This window comes from Apodemus sylvaticus, chromosome 2, assembly GCF_947179515.1.
Source record: "Apodemus sylvaticus chromosome 2, mApoSyl1.1, whole genome shotgun sequence".
Classification (NCBI taxonomy): domain Eukaryota; kingdom Metazoa; phylum Chordata; class Mammalia; order Rodentia; family Muridae; genus Apodemus; species Apodemus sylvaticus.
In genome coordinates, this window is record NC_067473.1 from 147,219,553 (window position 1) to 147,232,076 (window position 12,524).

General features: G+C 47.7%; 1 protein-coding gene across 1 annotated transcript; it reads right to left on the bottom strand.

Moving 5' to 3' along the window:
• Positions 1–4,421: 4,421 nt before the first annotated feature.
• Mkrn2os (MKRN2 opposite strand) lies at positions 4,422–12,305 on the bottom strand. Its single transcript, XM_052174606.1, has 4 exons — positions 12,088–12,305; positions 8,373–8,422; positions 6,898–7,060; positions 4,422–4,803 (listed from the first exon to the last, which is right to left on the bottom strand). The coding sequence occupies exons 1-4, from the start codon at positions 12,303–12,305 to the stop codon at positions 4,545–4,547; spliced, it is 690 nt and encodes a 229-aa protein (XP_052030566.1). The 3' UTR covers positions 4,422–4,544.
• Positions 12,306–12,524: the final 219 nt, after the last annotated feature.

The window sequence follows — 12,524 nt, forward strand, 5'->3', positions numbered from 1 at the left end:
GCCGGGTCACAGTGTGGGGCAAGCCTGCCAAGTGGGGCCTTAGGTTTGGGGGGGGGGAGGGCAGTGTGGCAGAGGCACCATCTTCTCAGTGGGTTTGGTTTGGAGCTGCTGGTGACTCAGGTCTTGCCCATGCTAGGTCAGAGCTTAGCACTGGTAAATCCTCAGCTTCAGAAACAGCCGCTATTCAAACCTGTGCGCAAGTGTTTCTTCTTTGCATGTTTGACTTGGGCCTTGTACAGCAAACCATTGCTATAGAGCCTTGGGGTGTTGGACTGAGACACAGCAGGGGAGCTGTGGCTTCCAGCCAGTAGCAGTGTTAGATTACCTTTGGAGGACTTGCGCCCTCCTGAAACAGATGAGCAATACGACATTTGTGTGAATAGCCCAAGTTTACCTGGTGGTGGTGGTGGTGGTGGTGGTGGTCGTGGTTGTGAGAGGCAGAGATAGGCAGGTCTCTGGGACCTTGAAGCTCTGGTCTACAGAGCTATTTCCAGGACAGCTAAGACAAGAAACCCTGTCTCAAATGAGTGAATGAATAAGTGAATGATGAATAAAGAACAAAAATAGAAGCCAGGCAGTGGCGGTGCACGCCTTTAATCCCAGCACTCTGGGAGGCAGAGGCAGGCCGATTTCTGAGTTCGAGGGCAGCCTAGCCTACAGAGTGAGTTCCAGGACAGCCAGGGCTACACAGAGAAACCCTGTCTCGAAAAAACCAAATCCAAAAAACGAGAGAGAGAGAGAGAGAGAGAGAGAGAGAGAGAGAACAAAAATAGAAAGTCCCAGTTACTAGTAATGGCTGGTGTATGTAATTCCTTTATGCCAAAGACTTCTAGTCAAAGAACTGGCATCTTCGTGTGCATTCTTGAGAGCAGAGGATATGGGGTTCTGCTAGGTAGCTCCAGCTAGCCTCAAACTCCTCCTCCTGATCAGCTTCCCCATAGAAAACAGAGTAGGCTTCCATACCACGTTCCATTAGCGTTAGTTCTTCCTAAAGTCTGACCAAGCATCGCACATGCTGGGTAAGTGCTCGGCCTCTCACACCCTCCTGCCCCTTCCCTTGGCATATGGGGATAAAAGACTAATCAAAGAGTCCAAGTTCACATCTCACATCAGCACCAGGGATGTGGGTACCCTTGGGAATGGTGCTCTTTCTGAGCCTCAGTTTGTTCATCTGTGAAATGGAGTTAGGGGCTGGGAAGATGGCTCAGAAAGAGTTCTTGCTACACAAGCATAAGGACCTGAATTTGAATCTCAGTGTCCAGGAACACGGCCAGTCCGGGCTGCACATACTCTGTAAGCCAGCACTGGGGGGGGGGGGGGGGGGTACAGGGTGTGTGTGTGTGTGTGTGTGTAGATAGGCAGATCTGGAGAGCTCTTTAGCCAATCAGCTGAGCAGAAACGGTAGGCTTCCGGTTCAGTGAGAGACCCTGCCTCTATCCCAGTCGGCTCGGTGTGCAGTGAAGTCTTCGCTGTTGTGTGGTATCTGGATAGGCAGTTTTATTTTTCTTTAAAGTTCCTGAATTTGTAAGTGCAAATATTTGGTGTGGAGGGAAGTCCATTCCTTCCACCTCACCTAGCAAATTACCCACACCTGTGACAGTTATATCATGAAATTCATGATGTTGCACGCTGATCAAAAAAATAAATAAATATAAGGTAGGGTCCAATCCAGTTTGTGTCAAAAGACTCTCAAGAATTCCTGGGGAACAGAAGCCATCTCTAGACTTAGAGCCCATGGTGGCTAATATGAGTTGATTATCAACAGAATCTAGAACCACCTAGAGGACAAACCTCTGGTGAGAAAACCTGTCCTATACAGTGAGCCACACATCCCCTGGGCTGAGGTCCTGGACTCAATACAAAGGAGAATTCCGGCTGGAGGTCCAGTGGACTCACCTTGCACTCCTACCTCTGTGACTGTCCCACCAATGGGCTGGATGTATCCCTTAAACCAAGAGTCAAAAGACAACCTTTGTTGGCAGCAAATAAACTTGTCTTACATACTGCCATTTTGACTTAAGACTCCATGTTACCTAAGCTGACCAACTCTCTCTAAGCAATAGTTCCCCAAAACATAATGCTTGTTCCTAAGGACAGAAGACTGGTTGGGCAACAATCAGGTTCAAGGTCAGTTGACAAGGATGGACCACTTGGGAAAGTCCCTAACCCCTGAGTTCTGATTGGTAAACACTGTAACTGTGACTTGGCCCAGATGCCTTCCGGTGTTCTGCTTCCAAGCCCTGCTTCCGCCGCTACTTGGGGATGCCAGAAGAAACAAGGCTCTCAGATCCTTGTCCGTTGGCCCTGATCGATCCGCAGCTCTGTATGTGGTGGGGATAATGAAGGAGAAATAAATCATAAAATAATAATAGACAATACACCTCTGAGGGGAGATGTCCCAGTGGAAGGGCATCCTGAGACACAAGAGCCCGGGAACCACACAGCTCTGTTGTGGGACAGTGTCCCAAGGGAAGAGCATCCTGAGGCCCTCAGGAACCACACAACTCTGAGAGGAAGCCTCAGGAAAGGCTTTGCAGCTCCCAGGGGAAGGGATCCTCAGCCCGCTCCATCCTCTCTTCTTCTCTTCATTGCGTCTTTGCTTCATGGCTTCTTCTGATGAGAGAGTAACACCAGGCAGTCAATCCCATGACAGAGATTTAGTGGAGGGTTCAGGGTGTGGAGGGACAAATCTAGGGACGGCTGTCCTCTGCTCCCGGGAGTGGGCAGCAGGGAGGGGGACAAAGGGCAGGGCTTATATAGAATTTCTTAGGGGCAGAGCTTTTCAGGGCAGAGATTTCCAGATTGAAGATTGGTTGGATTTCAGGTCCTGAGCTTGGGGAGCTCAGAGATTGGTTTTTTTATAGGAAGCTCAGAGATTGGTGGGTTTTTTATAGGCAGCTCAGGGATTGGTGGGTTTTTTATAGGAAGCTCAGGGATTGGTGGGTTTTCCTGCTTAGGGATTGGTGCCCTTTTTTCACCCTTTTTTCCCTGTATTGGGCCCAACATCAAGGACAGACACATCTGAGACCTAAGCTTTGCCTGCGGCCAAGCGCACACCTAAGCGGTCGTGGCTAAGGGCCAGGTCAGCACCGTTACCTCAGGTTGTTACCATTTAAGGGTGCAGTTGGGTGTCCTATGATCAGGTGCTTGGTGTCCTCTGCCACGAGGCTTCGGGTGTCCTGTCTGTCGTGGGGTGTTGGGTGTGCTCTTTTCAGTTTGTTCTCCCTGGAATTTTAGATCAGCTAGGGAAGAAAAACGCAAAAAGAGAACAGACAGGCCAGAAGGAAACGAAGTATGTTAGAGCTTCGGCCCCTCCGTCAGGAGGCAGAGGGAGGCATGTGAAGGACAGTTTCAAAGGTGCTTCTGTTATACTTGGGGGTTTTGTTGTTTTAATTATTATTTGAGTTATTATTGTTATTATTTGATGTGTATGAGTATTCTGCCTGTGTGTGTCTGTCCACCATGTGCCTGGTACCCACAGAGGCCAGAAGAGGGTATATATAGTATTGCATCCTCTGAACTGAAGATACAGGGGTTGTGAGTTGCCATGTGGGAGCTGGGAATTGAACCAAGCCCTCTGCAAGAGGAAGAGATGCTCTTAATAACTGAGCCGTCTCTCCAGCCTCTGTTACCTTTGTTTCTTTTTTGTTTTGTTTAGTATTCTTGGCACTCCAAAGGTTACTGAGCGGGTTTTCTACCCCTTGGCTGCATCCACAGCCTTCCCAAGAGTCTTCAGGTGCAGACAAAGGCATATGTATACTTTCAGAACCTGTGTCTTCTCTGTCTCTGTCTCTGTCTCTGTCTCTCTCTCTCTCTCTCTCTCTCTCTGTCTCTGTGTCTCTGTCTGTCTGTCTCTCTCTCTCTCTCTCTGGTCCCTCGCTCTTTTCATTCACATCAAAAAGTAAATATGCTCAGTTCAGATGAATTGATACAAAGTGTTTTCTTCGATCAGTGAATGATGTCCTTCCATCTGGTTATAGCAGATTCTCAGCTTAAAAACACAGCTGTTGGGCTGGAGAGATAGCTCAGCAGTTCAGAGCATCAGACTCCCAAAGGTCCTGAGTTCAAATCCCAGCAACCACATGGTGGCTCACAACCATCTGTAATGAGATCGAATGCCCTCTTCTGGTGTGTCTAAAGACAGCTACAGTGTACTTACATATAATAATAAATAAATACATCTTTAAAAAAAAAAACACAGCCGTTGGAGAAATTCAGTTGTAATGAATGTTTCTTTCTTTTTTCTTTTTTCTTTTTTTTTCTTTTGAAACCCAGGGCAATTTTATTTATTTTTTTTCTTAAATTGGGGTGTGGTAAGGAGACTGGACCTAGGGTCTCTTACATAATAGGTAGTGGTTCTCCCACTGACCTACATACTCTGATTTTATTAGTTTTATAAATTTTTATTTACTTTTGTTAATTTTATAATTTTTATATAATAAGCTTAATGGGAAACCACACACTTTTTTTAAAATCAGTCACAATTACGTACAGTTATAAATCTGCAGTACCCATTTAAAGGCACCAAACCCAAATGTCCTTTCTCAATGGTCCTCCCATGCAGCATTTGCTACAAACTGCTCAAGAGGGCTTGTCGCTGGGCCGGGGTGGTCAGTCACGTGGAAGCCCCTCTCCTGGATGGCCCTGTAGATCGTGATGTACTTGGAGGCCATGCGCGTCCTCGGGATCACGTACCTTTCTGTGAACGCGCTCTTGTCCAGCTGCTCTCTGCCTTCCATGGCAAGGATGGCGTTAATGAAGGCGAGGGCAAAGGTCAAGCAGTTGTGCTGATTCTCATCATACCTTGAAGAAACAAGGGAGACTTGGGGGTGAGACAGTCATCGCTGTATTCCAGGCTGGCCTTGAGCTCCCGACCTCAAATACCCCTCCCACCCCAAGCAGTGGCAGGACACCTGCGGCCGCTAACATTGAAAGCTGGTCAGTGGTAGAGGCGACCACCACCAACGTATCTCTGGGATTTACACGGCAGAAGGAAAGAACCGACTCTCTCAGGTTGCTCTCTGACCTCCACACACATACACAGAGAGTCAAACAAAATGAATACAATGTCATTTTTAAAAGGTTTTTTAATAGAGACCAGGCCTGGAGCTCATATCTTTAATCCCAGAACCAAGGAGGCAGAGGTAGACAGATCTCTGTGAGTTCAAGGCCGGTCTGAACTATAACGTGAGACACTGTGTCCAGAAAAAAGAGTGAAGATGGAAAAATAAGAAATTAATCTCAAATCACTCAAATAAACAAAAAATGGAACTTAAATATTTTTACTTAAAATTTTACTCAAAATGTACTTAAAAATTTTAGAATTGCCACGCATAGTAGTACATGCCTTTAAGCCCAGCACTCCAGAGGCTGAGACAAGTTGATCTCAGAGTTCAAGGTGAGACTGCTCTAAATAGTGAGAACCTGTGTCAAGAAATAAAATTATGGGCCGGGCAGTGATGGCACCGCCTTTAATCCCAGCATTTGGGAGGCAGAGGCAGGCAGATTTCTGAGTTTGAGTCCAGCCTGGTCTACAAAGTGAGTTCCAGGACAGCCGGGGCTATACAGAGAAACCCTGTCTCAAAAAAACAAAAAGAAAAAAGAGAAAATTATGGGGCTGGAGAGATTGCTCAGTGGTTAAGTGCACTGACTGCTCTTCCAGAGTCCTGAGTTCAATTCCCAGTAACCACAAGATGACTCACAACCATCTGTAATGGGATCTGATGCCCTCTTCTGGTGTGTCTGAAGACAGCTGCAGCATGTACTCTTATAAATAAAATGAATAAATCTTTAAAAAAAAAAAAAGAAAGGAAATTATGCCAGATGGGTTGGCACACACCTTTGATCCTAGCACTTGGAAGGCTAGGCAGATCTCTCTTTGATGGAAGCTAACCTGATCTACATAGTAAGTACTAAGACAGCCAAGGTTATGTAGTAAGACCTGTCTCAACAAATAAATATAAAATTATGAACTATGATATGGATTTTTCTGTGTATGTTTTAAAAATCTCATAACTGGGCACAGTGACAGATTCTTACAATCCTAGCACTCTGGAGGTTGAGTCAGGAGCCTAATGATCTTGTAGCTAGCCTGGGCTACACAGACCTTGTCTTAGAGGGAAAAAAGAACAGTGTCTAAAGAGATGGCTGAGCATTTAAGAACCCTGTCTGATCTTCCAAAGGTCCTAGGTTCGGTTCCTAGGACCCACACAGCGGTTTACAACCATCTGCAACTCCAGACCCAATATGCTCATCTGGCCTCTTCAGGCCCATAAACTCAGGCAAAACACTCAGACAAAATGAAATAAGTAAATTAAAGAAGTTTAAAAATAAATCTTAGAAGCCTCTCGTCACACAGTGCAATAGGCAAGCAAGGCACAAAGCTCTCAGACACGGACCAAGACAGCAACAAGAGTCATCGCTTCATCTGTGTTCGAGGCCTCTCCCCACCCCAGCCCCACTCCCAGGAAAACCCATGGCACAACCCCTGACCCATGCAGCCAAGAAACTGACCGGCAGCAGCTTCCGGGAGAGGGGCTTTATTTGGGCTCTGAGGGACCTGTCCAGCCTAGTGTCCCGTGGGAAGGCTGGTGGCAGCAGGAGTATGACAAGTGGGACAGGAAGGAAGTCAAGTTCCAAATCCCAAGGTCCATCCCAAGAGACCTGTTCCTCCAGCCGGGCCCCACCTGCTCCCCATCTCCCTCCGGCATAGCACCAGCATCTGGGCAACCAAACACCCAAGCACGTGAAACTGTGAGGGACATTTTCTAACAACCATTTTTAGCTGTTCTCACAGATTGCCAGTCTAGGCATGCACATGAAATAGCAGTGACTGTGGATTGATGAGAAAGTGTGACAGACCGGTAGCAGTGGCTTGCGGTCTCTCTAGACACCTACCTATGAGGCAGCCAAGCCAGCGAAGCAGAGAAGTCTTCCAAGTACTTGTCCCACTGGTCCAGCAGTCCGAACATGCTGGGCTGTACCAGGGGAACGCTGAGACTCCGCTCCCAGCCTGCCTCTTCTCGCTGTATGCCGTGTGCACTGTAATTATACACAAGCCCTGGAAACCCAAAGCAGAGTCAGCCACTCTGTAAAGGGCGCTCAGAAAATGACAGTAGCCGAATCCTGGAAATCTGGGGCACACTTGTCTGTTGCTGTCAGAGCAGCCGTCCATCTAAAGCGGTGTTCTCAACCTTCCTGATGCTGTCCCACTTTAACACAGTTCGTCATGTCGTGGTGATCCCCAACCATTAAATTCTTCTATTGCTACTTCAGAACTGTAATTTTGCTACTGTTACAAATCATGATGTAGATACCCGATATGCCTCATATCTGATACGCAACCTCCAAAGTTGTAGATAGGTGGGGCCCAGCTGGAGGAGCAGGTCTCTCAGGACAGACCTTGGGATTTGGAGCCTGCCTTCCTTCCTGTCCCACCTGTGCCCTTTGCTCCTTGGAGGTGTGAGAAGCGGCCTCACACCTGCAACCACCAGCCTTCCCATGGGACTCGGGAATAGTCGGCTGAAAAGGTTCCTCAGAGCCCAAAGTTGGTCTTGACTACAGATTAAGAATCATGGGTCTAGTGAGATTTAGAAGGGTGTTGTTGTTGTTGTTGTTGTTGTTGTTGTTGTTATGGTGGTGAAAGTGGTGGTGGTGGTGGTGGTGGTGGTGGTGGTGGTGGTGGTTAAACCCAGGGCCTCCTCCATGCTAGGCAATTGTCCTGCAACTAACTTGCCCCAGGAGTAGCTCAGTGGCCTCTAAACTAAAGGACACTGAGGCCAGGCACAGGCTAGACAAGGGCTCTGACACAGTCACCCCCAGTCCACCTTTCTAAAGCACAGACCTTAGCACATCCCGTTTCATTCCTCAAGCCTGTGGTGCAGGGACCCAGTGTAGTGGGGAGACCCTGTGTAGTGGGTTGGGTCTGAGAGTGGGGAATCAGAAGCCAAGAGTCCACAGACTGTTTCAAACTCAAGAACTGAGATCTTGGCTGACTCAACCTCTGACCATCTGTTTCTTTTTCTTAAAATCCAACACAGATGTGCAGGTTTGTAAGGCTCTTTCTGAAGAAGAAAAAAAAAAAACATTAAAACAGTTCCAGGGTTTAGGGGTGTGGCTCAGGGTCGGTCTGCAGGAGGCCCTGATAGGTTCCACCCCAGCACTACTACAAAGTGTTTTAGTCTTCCAAACACATAGACTATCTAAGTAGTGCTAACTTGCCAAGTCACATGACCTGCTTTGGACTGCAGTAGGAGAGTCAGGGAAGGTGGAATGAGTGTGCTGTTGTGACCTCATCCTGGCTGGAGACCCTCCTCTCCCCTTAATGGTATTGTGGCGTTTTCTTATGCTGGGGAAATGTAGGGAATGCTCACCGCGTGTGTTAGTGATTCCAACGTGGAGATCAGACTTCCCATCGTACTCCCTGAAACAGAGCGGGATTCTTTGCATTGGGTGCTATTTTGCTAAGAAGCCTTGGCACATAGCCCATGTCCTGCAACTCAGGATCTTTCTGCCTCAGACCCCAAGACAACTGCAACTGCAGGTGTGCCCCCTCGCCCACCAACAAGCACTTCATGAATCGAGGGTGTTTAAATGAGGGGGGCGTAGGCTTCCCCGTAGCCTGTGCTAGACCTTGTCATCAGCTTTGGGCTGGCTAAAGGAAACAACAAAGCAGAACCCCCACACCCCCACAGTCATGTGGAGGAAGAGCTTTCCCTGGGAGTCCATTCGCCATCCCACCAGCTAATATGGGTGAGAAGGTCCCAGAGGCCCTCGGCCTTCTTTCTCGCTTGTCCATTTGTTTTATTTGAGGGGGGTGAGTTTTTTTTTGAGACCTGGCTCTCCAGGAACTCACTCTGTAGACTGGGTTGGCCTTGAACTCAGGGAGCCTCCTGCCTCTGCCTCCCAAGTACTAGGATAAAAGGCGTGCACCACCACCGCCCTGCTTGGCTCTCAGCCTTCTTAACCACAGCTCAGTACAACCTGTGGCCACTGCAGTCCCTGGATTACTGTTTCTTGAGGTTATTCTGGTTTGGATTGGTTAGTTCTTGGATCAAACCCAGAGTCTCACACATGCTCATCACAAGCTTTCTATCCCACACACACCCTTAAAAATATTCTTTAATATGTGTTTGATTTTGTTTAAGACAAAGGCTCAAGTCAGGCAGTGGTGGTACATGCCTTTAATCCCAGCACTTGGGAGACAGAGGCAGGTGGATTTCTGAGTTCGAGGCCACCCTGGTCTACAGAGTGAGTTCCAGGATAGTCAAGGCTACACAGAGAACCCCTGTCTCGAAAAAAACCAAAACCAAAACCAACCAAACAAACAAAGACAAGGGCTCACCATGTAGCCTGAGCTGGTCTTGAACCTATAAGCCAACATCAAATTCTTTTGTTATTGAACAATAACAAAATAATAGGCTTCATTATGACACTTTCCGACATGTATATAAAAATGTGCTTTGATATGATTTGTACACCTTGCTCAGCAGGTCATTCCTAGGAGGGCACCACAGTCCTGGTGTCAGCTCTCAGCTGGGTATCGGATTCTTCAACAAAGCAAGTGACCCCAGCTTTATCATGGCCAACGACGACGTGGGTGACTCCTACTCCTTCTCAATCAGCCCCAGGGACTGTTCCGAGCTCATGGAGACCCCATGGGCTCAGAGGCTAGACTTGAGAGAACAGGAGTAAGCAGAACGTGTCTGTGCTGAGGGCTGGTTCTGCCCTCTCTGGGTGCTCCACACTCACCCCTCATTCCCCAGCGCCATCTTTGCCAGACTACCATCCCTCCCACAAATTTTCAGTCATTTGACGGCTCACTGGGTGTTGACTCTGGGCCTGTCGAGTCAGTCTGGTGACCCAGGAAAGCGTGAGGCTCTGTCCTTAGGGCTTGCTTCCAGGAGGGCCAGTTCAGGGTTAGTTTTGCACATCTATGTTTTCTTTAGTTTGTGATACCAGAGACAAATCTTAATCAACTGATAAGTATGAGGCGAAAATGAAGTGTGGAAGCAGGCCTGGCCCCCTTCTCCTAGAGCCCTTTCACACAGATCATGAACAGGCCTCCTCTGCAGTTGGGGACCCCGCCCTTGGCTGGGTGAGTGGAGTTCAGGTTGAGTGTCAGTGTCTCCCACTGACCAGGCTCCTCTGTGCAGTCTGCACACTGCACAGCCATAGCAGCAGGGTTGGCCAACCCAACCGCATTCGAGAAGAGCCTGGTGAGCCAGGGTCACTGCTCATTCACCTTCTGTCACAAGTTTTGTGGGACTCAAGGCAGCTTCGGATATGTGGATGAAGGGAAGGGATCGTTTGGAGTCCCGTGGGCTAGGACTACCTTGGTGGCCTGCAGCCGCCACCGCATACAATCTGCCCCACACCTCTGCTCATTCTGCCCATGTCAGTAAGGACTGTGCCCATCAGAATGAGCATTTGTCAGAGAATGCATAGATGCTCATTACAAGGGAAGGAAAGAGAGTGGAGGGTCAGCCTTCCCCTGTATCTGATATATCTTAAAATAAAATAAAATAAAATAAGATAAAATAAAATAAAAAAGGAGTTCAAGGCCAGCTTGGGCTACTTAGCAAGTTCAAAGCCAGCCTGGGCTAAGTGAACAACAACAAAAAATTAAAGGAAGGTTTTTAAGCAAAAGAGAGACAATGGAAGATGAGGATTTGAATCTACTCAAAGGAATGAGAAGTTCCAAAAAGATGAGTATTTGAGTAATATCAGATATATGTTTTATTGAAAGATAACTGTATGAATCTAAAATTAATAAAAACTCACCTATATGTATATTTTCCTCATTCTTAATATTGTACATTTTTTTAAATTTATGAGTACAGGTGTTTTGCCTGTATATGTGTGTGTGTGTGTGTGTTTGTGTGTGCAGGTGTGCACACACACGCACCATGTAGGTGCACTACCCATAGAGCCCAGAGAAGAGAGTTGGCTTCCCTAGAACTGGAGTTACGGATGGTCGTGAGACACCATGTAGGTTCTAGGAACTGAACCTGGGTCTCTGGAAGAGCCCCCGGTGTTCTTTTAATAGCCGAGCTCCTCTCCAGCCCTAACACTTGACTCTTTTTGTTGAGTTTTCTTTTTTTTTTTTTTCCTCCAAGACAGGGTTTCTGTGTGTAGCCCTGGCTGTCCTGGAACTCACTCTGGAGACCAGGCTGGCCTTGAACTCAGAAATCTGCCTGCCTCTGCCTCCCAAGTGCCGGGATTAAAGGCATGCACCAACCCTACCCGGCGAGTTTTCACAGTTAACATTAAATTAACTTTATACTTTCAAGAAAAAAATGTAATGATTTTTTATTGGAATTTCATTAATTTGCATGTTTTGAGACTGGAAGAGGCTTATGTGTTGGTGGTTCATGTCTGTGATCTTAGCACTCAAGAGGCGGAGGCAGGAGGATCACATGATCAAGACCACCCTGGTCAACATAGCCAGTTCCAAGTCAGTCTGTGTTACACAGCAAGAGACTGTTTCAAGGGAAAAGAGAAAAGCAGTGGGGTTAGGGGTGCAGCTTAGCTCGAGCAAGTGTCCAGTGTGTAGCCTGCGTGAGACTTTGAGTTCCACCTCTAGCACTGTAAAAGGAAGAGGAAATGAAAAGAAGGAAGGGGGGAGACCCTTAGACTTCCTTGCTAATTCAGTTCACCTCCATCAAGAACCATCTCTGGCAGATTGTACTTTGCTCTGCACGTTGTACCTGCTTGTCACAGAAGCTATGAGCCGTCGCTTACATATCACGCCAGTAACATTCACTGCCTGGCTATTACCAGTCAGTCACTCAGCAAATCCTTGTTTCCTAAATCACAGAGCAGGTGTCTCCATGTCATGTGCAGCCTTTCACATACTACACAAATGTGTGCACAAAACCCAGGGCCTGACTCTAGGCAGGCAAGCCCCACACCACCCACTCTGATGGACCACCAGGCCTACAGAGGAAGACATAGGACAACAGTCTCCCCAGAGCACCCCCATCCACACGGCACTGCACAGCACAGCACACGTCCTTCAGAGAAGGTTTGATGTCTGGCCCACAGCAGAAACGCATGCATGGTGTATCATAACTCAAGCCACTGTACCTAAGGAACGTCCCTCTTGTGGGTTTCAGGAGGAAGGAGCATTTCTCTTGATGACCGTTGGAGAATGGATCTGAGATGCTGATAGGTGCGTCCTCTATCCTGGTGGAGCCCACGTGCCCCTGGCAAAGAGGGCAGCATTGGGGTACGCTGAAAGTGTAGATGGACCTCTCGCAGTGCCTGAATTTAATTAGAGGCCTCCCAGCTCCTTCGAAGTGCATTCCGTGTGGTTGCTGGGCCACCAGAACAGGTTTCTGGAGACTTCCTTTTCCTCATTATACAGCTGGCTAACTCACACCACCTGAGTAACCTGATCTACAGTGACATCATCGTGGATGGAAGCTTTAGACACTAAGCTAGGTTGATTAACCAGTAACCGGGCTGTACCTGCTGGGCTCTTAAAGAGCTAGTTCTTATTTGAGCTGGCTTACCAAGTTTCT

Coding starts and splice junctions, on each gene's coding strand:
- Mkrn2os (XM_052174606.1), bottom strand. CDS start 12,305: ATGCACTTCGAAGGAGCTGGGAGGCCTCTAATTAAATTCAGGCACTGC. Junction 7,061..8,372: donor TGGAATCACTAACACACGCG/GTGAGCATTCCC, acceptor TTGGGTTTCCAG/GGCTTGTGTATAATTACAGT. Junction 4,804..6,897: donor CTGGCTTGGCTGCCTCATAG/GTAGGTGTCTAG, acceptor TGTTTCTTCAAG/GTATGATGAGAATCAGCACA.